At 37.8% G+C, this 13,723-nt stretch overlaps 1 protein-coding gene across 1 annotated transcript in view; it reads right to left on the reverse strand.

The window, feature by feature from the left end:
• Window positions 1-13,723, reverse strand: part of CSMD1 (CUB and Sushi multiple domains 1) — a 2,074,203-nt gene that overhangs the window by 261,071 nt on the left and 1,799,409 nt on the right. The window contains exon 28 of the mRNA XM_086379826.1: window positions 1,378-1,569. Within this exon, the coding sequence (XP_086235952.1) occupies window positions 1,378-1,569 (192 nt within the window). The remainder of the gene's footprint in view (window positions 1-1,377; window positions 1,570-13,723) is intronic.

Below are 13,723 nucleotides of genomic sequence, written 5' to 3' on the forward strand. Positions count from 1 at the left end.
GAAGAAATCTGGTGTATCTCCTGATGACTCAGCTTGAGATGAAATGTATGACAGTACTCATGAAAGTCATGAAATGTAAATACGGCACAGAACTTTACACAAGCATGGTAGCTCTCTGACAGGCCTCCACGTGCTAAGAAGCAGAGCTGTCAATCTCATCTATCTCCAGACTCCTGCAAGCACTCTGTAATAAGTTAAGAGTTGCACATTATAGCACCATGGGACCACTGAGAATTTTTTCACTGCTGTGCATTATGACAATAGAAATCATTTTAAGTCACAAAATTCCCTCAAGGTCATCCGATGCAAAATGGGCCATTAACTATGAGCATATGACTTCATTATCACTTCCTCTCTTTGCAGATTAATTCAATTTTATATTTTTTAAACAGATTATAAGGAAGTACAAATTACCCTGTGACTGTTCATTAAAATAATAAAGGTTTTAAAAAAATTAAGATGGGCTACCATAAATAGGTATTTATGGCAAAATATTTAATTGAATGGTGAATAACTGTTTATAAAAAAAATGTGTCTTTCCTTAAAACCATATTTGTAATAGAATAGGGGACTTCCCAGGTGGCTCAGTGGTAAAGAATCTGCCTGCTAATGCAGGAGACACAGGTTCGATCTCTGGATAGGGAAGATCCCCTGCAGGAGGGAAAGGCAACCCACTCCAGTATTCTTGCCTGGAGAACCCCAGGGACAGGGGATCCCGGCAGGCTACAGTCCATGGGGTCACAAAGAGTTAGACACGACTGAGTGACTAAGCATGCACAAGCAGGTATCTTGGATATTGGTTGTTCAGACTAAGGTCTGCAATACCGATTGTTTTCTTCTTAATAAGGTCAAACTGCAAAATTCTAGTAAGAATTCAGAAAGAAGTCTTTCCTTTTATCTGTATATTGACATAAGCAGTATAATTTCTAGGTTTTAGGATTCTATTAAAAATGTACTGCTATTACAGAAAAATTATCTAAAAAGAGAACATATTCTTTATTGAGTAGCCTTTGCTTAAGGGCACATTTCTATATTAAAAATGAGAACAACAATGGTAGGGTTATGAATTTTCAGCCACCCAAAATTTTAAATTACAGTAACTTGATTGATCTATATTTTTATAAGATTTGTTAAGGATAGGAAATTTTAGGGAAATGTCAATTACTGTACATTAAGTAAACTACTTCCTTTATTTCACCTAATAAAATAAAATTTAAAGGTTTATAATAAAATTTCAATGTAATCTCAGAAAACCTGAGGGTGTGCAAGAAACTCTTGAGAAATACTTCTGAAGAATAATGCATTTTATAGAGCAATTTTAATGATAACATGCACTCCTTCTCCAATTTAAAACTGCTATATTCCATTGCACAATACCTATGCATGTAGGAGGGTCTGGTTGCCAAAAGAATCGGTTATTCAGCTGCACACAGGTGATTTTAGCTTGCCCTTGGAGCTGGTACCCAGGGTCACACTGGAAGGTGATGGTGTCCCCAGGTTCTCTGCTGTCCCCGTAGCGGGTACCGTTTTGAGGCATACCCGGGTCATTGCAGGTGGATGCGATGGATGCTGGAACAAAGGGACATCACATTAGTGACTGGAGACGTGATCCCTACACTCTTACAGATGTGGAGCCCTGTGGCTGAAGCGCCTTTGATCGGCATAATGAGTCACTTGTCCACATGTGAACATTGTTTTTCCCTCAAGAATATATTCGATAACTTGCATCTTGATTATGCTTCCTTTGAACAGATGCTAGAAAAATCCTGATGAAAATTCAACCAATTATGGAAAATATTAAGGATTTATGTCATGCTATGCACACACACTCATTTCCCTTTGATTTTCTCAACAATATTTTAATGAAAATATATGCCACAATTTAAATGATTTGAGAACCCCAATCTCAAGGAAACTTGAGGAAAATAAGATAGGATACATTTTCTTTGGGTTGATGCCTTCTCATGGGACAACCAGCTAAGATGACCCAAACCCTCTTAAACTGTTTTGTCCAAAAATACCTTTAGTTCTTTAAAAATATTTTAAATTCTCCTTTAATCTAAAGAATATTTTTACTAACCTGATACTGTAGGATCAATAGATGTTTCTGTTCTCATTTCCCCCTCAATGCTGTTAATGTATTACAATTTTCTGCTTTCCAGTTTTCCTACTTAATCTCACAGTCTGGAATGACTTTAAGATCATCTATCTTTGATGTCCTAACATTTCACAATATGATGTCTATGCATGAATTGCCTTATATTTCTAAGGAAATAAAAGTTTTGCAATATCATGTCTATGAATGAACCTTCTTATATTAGTCCTGCTTGGAACACATTCAAAGTTTTAAATCTGAAGATTAAGCAACTATCTTATCAAATATCAGTTCCCTCCTATTATCTGTATTCCCCTCTTGTGAACTAAAATTTGACAAATGTCTCTATCCTTCATGTCTCTTAACTTTTCATTTTTAAAAAATCTTTGTTCCATCTTCTGGGTAATTTTTTAGACCATTTTCCTATCATAATCTTCTCTCCATCTGCATCAAATTTATTATACTGTCATGTAGTTGAGTTTTAAACTTCCTTTCATTGTTTCTCTGCTAGCATTTTGTTCAAACATCTTTGGCCATTTATACAGTATTTTGTTCTCTACTCATAATTTTATTCACTTTTGTTTTTTACACTCTTATGGTCTGATCTGATAATGATTCCAATATCTCTCAGAGTCTAAGGTGCCCCTGAATTTTGATTTTGCTCTTCTATTTATGGGACTTCACTTGCAGTAATTCTTTTGAAGGTGCATTTATGCAGAGGGGATTCTCATTTGACTTTCCCATGTGCCTGGAAGAAGAGAAGCCTTCTACCTCTTTAAAATAAAGTCTCTGCTGAGGCATTTTGGACCACAGAGATGGCACAAATTCGTTTATAAGCTAGTCTGAAACCTGCTTGTGGCTATGAGTTCTCTGTCCCTGTGTCTATTTCTATACCTGTGTCTATATCCGTATCTGTCCATCCGTCTGTCTATCTGTCTTTACCATCTAACTTTTCTCCCTTGTAGTGACAGCAGACCTCTCTTTGGAGTTCTGCTGCTGCAGCTGCTAAGTTGCTTCAGTCGTGTCCGACTCTGTGCGACCCCATAGATGGCAGCCCACCAGGCTCCCCCATCCCTGGGATTCTCCAGGCAAGAACACTGGAGTGGGTTGCCATTTCCTTCTTGGAGTTCTAGCAGTGTGTAAGCGGATCTGATTATATTTCCAATATTGAAAAGCTCTCAGATGTTTCTTCCTATCTTTTCAGCCCACAGACTCTCAGAAATGAAATTCAGTCTCACTAGGGTCCTACTGACAGATGCTTTCAGGGGAAAGTAAAGTGAGAAAGTCACCCAGTCGTGTTCAACTTTTTGCAGCCCCATGGACACCAGGCTCCTCTGTCCATAGAATTCTCCAAACAAGAGCACTGGAGTGGGTTGCCATTCCCTTCTCCAGGGGATTTTCCTGACCTAGAGATCAAACCTGGGTCTGCTCCCAGGACAAAGCCAACCCCTTAATTTCATGGCCTTTCTGCATCTCACATTACTTTGGTGACTCTGAGGATCCCTTACTGTCCTGCAGTTTCAGTGATACATTTTAAAAAGCTAAACTTAATCATGTCCAACACCTTTGGCATATTTTCAGTGGCTATGTTTCCAGAGAACTTACTTTACTGTCATACTGGGCCTTGCAGACCCTCCATTTCAGTTCTACCTTAATCCCACTGCACGAAGGCTGGCTTATCATGCCTGTCATCATTGCCATTGTAATTATTAGTGTTTTGAGTAGGGGAATTTTACTTGAAGGAGCGTTCTCAATAAGTATCAAAAAAGAGTAAGTTTTTCAATGGAAAGAGAGCAGGAAATGCTGAGTCAGAGCCACTGAGGAACATTCTTTCAGTTTCCACTCTCATCAGCTGCAAAGATCAGCAGGCAAGGCAGAAGGCAAGCACATCTCCCTGAAAGAAGACCAGTTCAGCAGTGGAATGCAGAATGGACCTGAGGACACAAAGCTTCTAGTTAGGATGCCAGGAGTGTCACACCCGTAACCCACAACTCTTTACAATAGAGAAGAGCAGTTAGAGAATTCAAGCACCAGAATCATAGCCCATTGTGGCCATCACCTAGGCAACACAATGGTGCTTCCATGGAACTAGTATTTTACAAATGATCAATCTTGAGTTTACTATTTGAGTAACTGAAGAATCTAAGATCTAACTGCTCTACTGTTGCTGAGATTTCTCTGGGCTTTAGGAAAAAAAATAAGCAAATCTTGTTGTACATTTTCAATCTTGTCCATTGGACTGAATTTCACATCTCCGAAAGAAACTTCATTCTTTATTCAAGCAAGTGGTCACATGGATGATTACATACTCATTTCCAAATGAGAATTAATTTAATATAGCATTAAAATAATTTAAAAATAAATACTTAGTATTAAAAGTTAATTGTCTATTAAGCAAAGAGATCAAACCAGTCAATCCTAAAGGAAATCAACCCTGAATATTCATTGGAAAAACTGGTGCTGAAGCTGAAGCTCCAATATTTTGGCCAACTGATGTGAAGAGCTGACTCACTGAAAAAGACCCTGATGATGGAGAAGATTGTAGGCAGGAGGATAAGGGTCAATAGAGGAGATAGCTGGATGGCTTCATCGACTCAATGGACATGAGTTTTAAGCAAACTCCAGGAGATACCAAAGTACAGGGAAGCCTGGCGTGCTGTAGTCCATGGGGTTGCAAAGAGTCAGACATGACTTGGCTGACATGCCAAGGCATAACTTGGCAACAACAGCTCTTAGTAAATATCCATAGTAATACTTCTATGATAAATAAGTATATAGTACTAAAATAATTTAAAAATAAATCTTTAGAAAAAAAGCCAAGGAGATCATCGATGAGTCTCATTGTAATTTTTTAAGAGATATGCTTTTATTACTTCTCTTTCCAAATTTTTATTCAATATTCATTAAAGCAAAAGCACATTACTCAGTGAAGAAGCTTTACACAAAGATGCACACAGATTTTGTACATAAGAAGAATTTCAAAAGACACATGAGTTTACAAGACAAGTGTTCTGCAGAACACTTTTCTGTAGGTTATTAATAAGTGTCTGGTCTAATAAGACTAATACCACATCCTCCAACTCTCTCTTGTTGGTCTCCATTGTATATCAGGGATTAAAGGCTCAGAGAATAAAGAAACTTAAAAAAATAATTTAATACAGTGTATTCTAAATAAATGTAATTATAGAGCATGTTTTTTCCATAGACTTATTCAAATCCTCCCAAATAAAGATCCACAGAATATCAGTATATAAAACAGTGGCTTGCACTAAGGGTTATATATCCTTTAATGGGATGAAATTTAATTCAGTTTTGAAAGAGTTTTCTACTTCTAAAGCAAATTTTCACTCTGAATATCTGTAATAATAATCATAGAGCATGGCATTAAAAATTTATGTACTCATGTAGTTCATATTGTATGAACTATAGCATCTATATACTCAACTGGAAAATCAATAAAAGGCATGAAAAAACATAAATACAGCATCTACATAATTAGCTAAACTTATGCCAATTACATGAAAATGTGACTTGTAGTAAAATAGTTCTACACATGGCCTTAGTCGGGGGCGGTGGGGGGGGAATGTTCTTCATATGGCTTGTGTATGTTTAAAGACTGAGATTTCCAATCATGATGGTTTAGCTGAATTGAACCCCAAACTCTTACTCTTCCCTTTTAGAATTACAAAATAAAAATTAAAAGTTCCTATGTTACTCCAGATTGGATTAAAAATAAAAAAACAAAAAACAATGAGATTACATGAGGAAAAAACAAACAATTTAAAACAATGCACCGGGAAATATATTGGCTGGTTTTTTTTTTTTTTAAATAAACTCCATTTTATTTCCCCCCAGTTACACACTGTGGAAAAATGCTTTCTGGTAATGACAATAAAGCTTATTTGGAGACTAATATGAGAGCCTCCAACCAATGATATTTCTTTGGGGCAGAAATTTCTTTTCCACCTTCAGGGTCACACAGGGTCATGGATGTGACACGCGCTCATTTCCTTTTCATGACTGTATTCTTTTATGTGCCGTACGTCTGCTTCTTTCACTCAATTTTGTCTTAAATATTTTTTTTCTTCAAACAGGATTTTAATGACTGAATCTCCCCAGTTTTTTCTTCCATAAAAAGGAAAACAATAGTTTTAGTTGCAGCAGTCTTACCTCCTATCACCTGAGAAGAAGAAGATGCTATTCCTGAGGTGTATACATGGTGTTTTTCAATTTCCCCAGGCAGGGGTTCTCTAGAATGCTTCAAGTCATATAGAATCTTCCACAAGCCTAGTGGGATCTAAGAGATATCTCCACTCCTTGCCCCCTGAATCTAGAGCCACTCCAATAGGCTTGAGTGACCCGAACCTGTGCTTCACTTAGCATAAAAGCCACGGACCTGACATTTTGTTTGTACAAGGCAGCAATGATGATGTAGAACTACTGAATCATGAGAAATACAGTGGACTCAAATTTATTCCCAATTGGTTAAAGTCATTTTTGACACTGGAGACTGTATAGAATATACGCATTCAAAAATAATTTGCAAAGTTGTGTTCTCTTTCTATCCTAACTAAAAAAATTGAGCATTTGGACCATGTCTTGTTAAATGTGTCAAGTCCTCTTGCCTTTTTTTTTTACTTTCTAATTTGCTTTTTTTTTTGTTTTTAATTTAAATTTATTTATTTTACTTAGAGGCTAATTACTTTACAATATTGTATTGGTTTTGCCATACATCAACATGAATGTTCATCACAGCATTGTTTACAATAGCCAGGACATGGAAACAACCTAGCTGTCCATCAGCAGATGAATGGATAAGAAAGCTGTGGTACATATACACAATGGAGTATTACTCAGCTTTTTTTTTTAATTTAAACATCACTTAAAAGTATATTTACTGACTGGTAAATATTGCTTCATTCACAAAGCAAAGTCTGCTTTGTGTACATTTATTATCTCAAAATTCCCTTTCATAACGTACCAGAGAGAATGCTCACCACTGGTTATTCATTCACAGAAGCAAAGTCTGCTTTGTGTACATTTATTATCTTAAAATTCCCTTTCGTAACGTACCAGACAGCATGCTCACCACATACATGGAAAAGCACACGGTGACACCAGTGTGCTTCTCATCAGAGGCAGACATATTCTAATCTTCAGATCTTAACCTGTGCATGAAAAGCGCCTGTTCTTGGGTTAAGAAAGTTGAATGAATTCTTTGTGCAAGTGTCAGGTTACCATTTTCTCTGAAAAGTTGCTCTTTGGGTTAGATCATGGCACAGAAAATCTCCTTCTGGAGGGCCACTGACTGTGTTTGACAGGATAAACATGAGCTGGCCACCAGAACTCCATCAAGCATGCATTAGTGCTTCAGCGGCTGGAAAAGGTTTGAAAACACACAGGAAAGAGGAACCTCAATTCATCCAATGCAGTGTTTCCACTCAATCCCAGGCTCCACATTAAAGAAAGAAGGTGGGTCCAAATTCTACCAAGGTCCACTAATTTGATCTACATTCTTCCTCTCCCTCCTGACAACATCAAAGTGCTTCAGGAACTGGAGACACAGAGTTTTCTAAGATCTTCCAAGGTCAAGAACAGAAGTGATGGCTGCTCAAAGTGATGGATGCACATTTCACAGATCCTTCCCCCTGGATTTCAAAAGTAACACACGGCACTGGGGAAATAGCCAGCCTTGATGCAAGCCTCACATCTTCCACAGAAGTTAATTCATGGTTGATCACAGCTTTAAATACAGAATGTAAAACCATAAAACTTACAGAAAAATGTCTAGGAGAAAAATCTTGAGGATTTAGGGCTAGGCAAGGACATGGCAACAACATCACCATCTATAAAAGCAAAAATTAATAAACTAAACTTCAAAATTAAAAACTTTTTTCCCCAAAAAGACTTTGTTAAGAAGATGGATAGACAATATGAAGACCAAGAAAAGCAGTTTAAAATTCACATATCTGACAAAAGACTAGTATCTAAAACATATCAAGAATTCTGAAAATGCAAAAAAAAAATAAAAGGAAAACATGAAAATATTCAACCAGAAAATGAATAAAAGACATGGAAAAACATGTCACTGAAGAGAATGTACAGATGGCAAATAAATATGTAATAAGATGTTCAAGATCACTGGCCATTCAGGAATTGCAAAGAGATATCACTACACACCTTTTAGTGCATCTAATTATATCATATAAGCATACAACATACCTATTAGTGCAGCTAATTATATCATATAAAAAGACAACATCAAATACTGGGTGAGGATACAGAGAAAAGGAGTCACTTATACATTGTTCGTAGAAATGTAAAATGGTACAGGCCCTCTGGACAATCATTTGGCCATTAAAATCTAAACATTCCATTGCCATTCAGCCCAGAAATTACACTTCTGTACATTTATCCTGGATAAATGAAAACTTAGGTTCACACAAAAACTTGTACATGAATGTTTATGGCAGCTCCGTTCATAATGGTCCCAAGCTAGAAACAAGCTAAATGTCCTTCAGTGAGTGAATGATTAAACAAGCTGGTACCTCCAGTCAATGGAATATCACTCAGCCACATAAAGGGATGAACCCAAGGCACACGTTGCAGCCCCAGTGAATCTCCTCAGCACTAAACTGAGAGAAAAAGTCAGTCCTGAGAGACTACAGCCTACACGATTCCTTTCATATGATGTTCTGGGAACGGCAGAGTTATGGAAATGGAGGGCACATTAGAGGTTGCCTGGAGGCAGCAGGAGGGCAGTGGGTGGCTGAAAGGACATCCTGAGGAACCTTTGGGTGATAGATGTTCCGCCTGTTGACTGGCCATTGTTGACAGCCTGGCTGTGATGTGTACACTAGTTCTGCAGGTTACCACTTGGGAGGAACTTCTTAAGGGTCCACAGGATCTGTTTTACTTCTTACATGGGCATGTGAATTTATAAGTACTTTTAAATAAAAAGTTTAAATTATATAGGGACTTCCTTGGTGGTCCAGTGGTTAAGAATTTGCCTTCTAATGCAGGGATCATGGGTTCGATCCCTGGTCAAGGAACTAAGATTCCATATGCCACAGGGCAACTAATCCTGAATGCTCTAGAGCCTATGGGCCAAAACTAGAGGGCCTGCATACTGCAACAAGAGAAAAGACCATGCGCTGCAATAAATACCAGTGCAGAAAAGAAAAAAAAGATTTATGTATATATATATAAGCTTTTTTATATGGATATATACACACACATGCATATGTATATGCCTGAATTGTAGTATTCACTTGAATCATATAAAATGAATACAAATCATTTTATATTTAAAATTATTTTTGTGTAGGTATATGTGTGTATGTCATTAGCTGCTCAGTCATGTCTGACTCTTTGCAACCCCATGGACTGTAGCCCACCAGGCTCCTCTGTTCATGGGATTCTCCAGGCAAGAATACTGGAGTGGGTTGCCATGGCTGCCTCCAGGGGTTCATGACCCAGGGATTGAACCTGAGTCTCCCACATTGCAAGCGGATTCTTTACCCAGTGAGCCACCAAGGAAGTTCCATGTAGGTATATACTCATGTTTAATTTCAAAACTTGAAGGGATGAAGAGTTAGGAGTCAGTATAGGAATTGTGTATTTCTGCATACTTCTTCATGACAGGAAGCAATGTGGGCTTCAGGATTGTGAAATTATGGGTGGATACTGGCAAATCTGAAGTTGCAGACTATATATTGTCAGTTTAACCAGTTCCTGGGGTTAATGACTATTTCAGAATTTTTAAAAAATATACTAAATCAAGCAAAAGTCCTTTCAAGTACACAATTACTACTTACTGAGAGGCTTCATTAATGCTATTACTGTGAGCCACAGGCAAGGAAAATAAATTTAAGGCCAAGATTCTTCAGATGGAATCACTGACTCGATGGACATGAGTTTGATCAAGCTCTGAGAGTTGGTGATGGACAGTGAAACCTGGTGTGCTGCAGTCCATGGGGTCGCAAAGAGTTGGACATGACTGAGCAACTGAATTGAACTGGTTCTTCAGATAGATACCTTGAAACCTCAGAATGCATGAAAGATTTTACTTTGTCAGTGAAAGCACAGGTATTAAAACACTTGACAGAAAGGGTAACATTATTATAAGAAAACATTAAATACCTTTTATGATCTGCTACTCAAATGTCCTCTGTAACAATGTTTCAAAAGTGGAACATTTGCTTTCATGGTCTTTGTACTGAATAAGCACTTAATAGCTATGAAAATATGTCATTAAAGTAGACTATCAAATGTAAGTGTAAATTGAATCCTACAATTAAAAAAAAAAAACTTCAACATGCAACAGAAATAAATCAATCACTTTGATTTTCCACAATGCAGAATGTGAATTCCATTAAAGCAAAAAAGCCCAAGTCCCATATTTCATGCTAATTAAATCCAAATATAATAATCCAAGAGCTATTTATATTGCAGCTATTAAACTAGATGATAAATCCCCCTACACTACAGATTTTCATTTTCAAACTCAGAAGTCACTTTCTCATAACAATTGACCTTGTACCATTTCTGCTGCTTATAGTAGGGTCTGAGTCCACTACGTTTATATTATAACATTGGCTATTTTTTAATTATGCAAGCCCCATCACGACGACAAGGCAGTGATCCACAAAGAGGTCACTGGTCATAGCAAGCATCCTTTTTCAACAACACAGGAGATGACTTTACACATGGACATCACCAAATGGTCAATACTGAGACAAAATTGATTACATTCTTTGTAGCCAAAGATAAAAGTGAAAAAGCCAGCTTAAAACTCAACATTCAAAAAACTAAGATCACGACATCTGGTCCCATCACTGCATGGCAAATAGATGAGGAAACAATGGAAACAGTGAGAGACTTTTTTTTCTTGGGCTCCAAAATCACTGCATATGCTGACTGCAGCCATGAAATCAAAAGACACTTGCTCCTTGGAAGAAAATCTATGACCAACCTAGAGAGAGTATTAAAAAGCAGAGACATTACTTTGCAGACAAAGGTCCATCTAGTCAAAGCTATGGTTTTTCCAGTGGTCATGTATGGTAGCAACAGTTCAAACCCTGTATGAAACAGCTGACTGGTTCAGGATTGAGGAAGGAGTATGACAGGGCTGTCCATTTATTTAACCTAAACACTGAACACATCATGAGAAAGGCCAGGCTGGATGAGCTACAAGCTGGAATCACGATAGGCAGGAGAAACATCAACAATGTCAGATATGTGGATGATACCACTCTGATGGCAGAAAGTGAAGAGCCTCTTGATGAGGATAAAGGTAGAGAGTGAAAGATGGTGACCAGAGCCATGGAAGCAGAAGATGACTGCTTCTTGGCAGGAAAGCTGTGACAAATCTAGACAGTGTTTTGAAAAGCAGAGACATCACTCTGCCGACAAAGGTCCACATAGTTAAGGCTACCGTCTTCCCAGTGGTCATGTACAGTTATGAGAGCTGGACTATAAAGAGGCAGAGCACCAAAGAATGGATGCCTTTGCCCTGTAGTGCTGGAGAAGACTCCTGAGAGTTCCCTGGACAGCAAAGAGACCAAAACAGTCAGTCTTAGGGGAAATCAACTCTGAATACTCGTTGGAAGGACTGTTGCTGAAACTGAAGCCCCACTATTTTGGTCATCTGATGTGAACAGCCAACTCGTTGGAAAAGACCCTGATGCTGGGAAAGATTAAGGACAGAAGGAGAAGAGGGCATCTGAGGATGAGATGGCTGGATGGCATCATTGATACAATGAACACGAACTTGGGCAAACTTCTGGAGATGGTGAGGGATGGGAGACCTGGTGTGCTGCAGTCCATGGGGTTGCAAAGAGTTGGACACAACTGGGTGACTACACAACAAGAATTTTTTAATTAACTTGTTTTCAATGTTTCAAACTAGCTTTTAAAGTGATCTCAAAGATCCTCATAATCATTTATTGGAACTAGAACATTAGTGGGACATAATAAATGTCCAATTTAGGAGGTATCTGTAAGTCAAATAATGTTTCTATTCCTTGCAAATAAATGTTTTAATATTTATTTGCTAATTATAAAACTATATTTTTGAGTTCTGCATGCCACATGGTTGGTAAACATTGGACCAGGTATGTAAAAGAATGCACTTGGAAAATTTCTAAAACATATAAGAGTGTAACAGGTTACTCGCATTCACCATAGTATCTGAATCAGTTATGTTGGTTAAGTTCCAAAGATTGCACTGAGGACTAAGCTTAGCCCCTCCTATGTAAAGGAATAGTAAGTGCCCTGAAAAAAATACTAATGAACATAACTCCTTTCATCATGTCAAATATACCATGTATGGAAAGCCAAGTATGTCTGTTCCTGCAGATTTAAAAATATTTTAGCCTTTAGTTATTAAAAAAAAAATCATTACATCTATTAGTAACAAAAATATGCAAATTTTGAACATATCATAAAATCCTATGTTTTGCATCCTCATAACAAAAAAGATTCCCTCATTCAGTTATTCAAAGAGATTTTAGTTTCTTTATATCTAGTCACACTCAAAACCTTCAACCCTCATCCTCCAAAGATTAATTTCTAAATGTCTATAACATTAGTCACCACAGTTAAATTGATTCTCAGTTCTCTGAGGTATGAAAAATAAAACAATCTGTATACATAAGATGGACTTGAGAGAAAAAGATGAGTATCACATTTTTCATTAGACACTCTGCAAATTCTTCACTGATAACAAGTACAGGGTTAACAACTTCAGTATGTTACAGAAATCTCTGATGGTTACAGCAATGCAAAGATCTGGTACTATATCATTAGGGTGATCAAGTGCTATTCACTTGTTTACCGTCTTTTCCTGTTTCTAAATCACAGCTTCACTATCTCCACACCTTCCAAGTATCAGGAGGATCTTGCTTTTGTCAGTGTGAACTGAGTGGTGTGAAACAGGAGGCAAGAGAGAGGGGGGATCTAATTTGAGAACCGCAGACTGTCTCATTTATCACATATACTTCCCCTGAGTCAATATGCCTCTAGAACTGAGAATAAATAATAGCAATCCCTTATATTGGGGAAAATCGATAAATCAAAGTGCTTTTGTGTTCCTTACTGTTGAGATTAGCCCTCATCAACACTGTGGGCAGCAAAAAGAGTATGATGAAAAAGAGTATGATGCCCTAATTTCACCTAATTCACACGAAAATCATACACATGCTTGTTTACAGAGCTGTGTAGATGGGGCTTAGCCCCAAGTCCTGGGTAGAAAACAGTGCCTCTGTGATGCCTATTCTAAAACTTATATAATATTACATGTGTGTGCACATGTTTGTGCACCTTTGAGGGTTATCTGATGCAGGATTATGCAGCTTGTTGTTGTTTTTCAGTCATCCAGTCATGTCCGACTCTTTGTAACCTGTGGACTTCAGCACACCAAGCTTTCCTGTCCCTCACCATCTCCCGAAGTTTGCCCAAGTTCATGTCCATTGCATTGGTGATGCCATCCAGCCATCTCATTCTCTGATGCCCTCTTCTTGTTCTGCCCTCAATCTTTCCCAGCATCAGGGTCTTTACCAATGAGTTGGCTCTTTGCATCAGGTGACCACAGTATTGGAGCTTCAACTTCAGCTCCAGCATCAGTCC

This window comes from Bos grunniens, chromosome 27 (assembly GCF_055505025.1).
Source record: "Bos grunniens cultivar Pamir isolate PY7600 chromosome 27, Bosgru_T2T1.0, whole genome shotgun sequence".
Classification (NCBI taxonomy): Eukaryota; Metazoa; Chordata; class Mammalia; order Artiodactyla; family Bovidae; genus Bos; species Bos grunniens.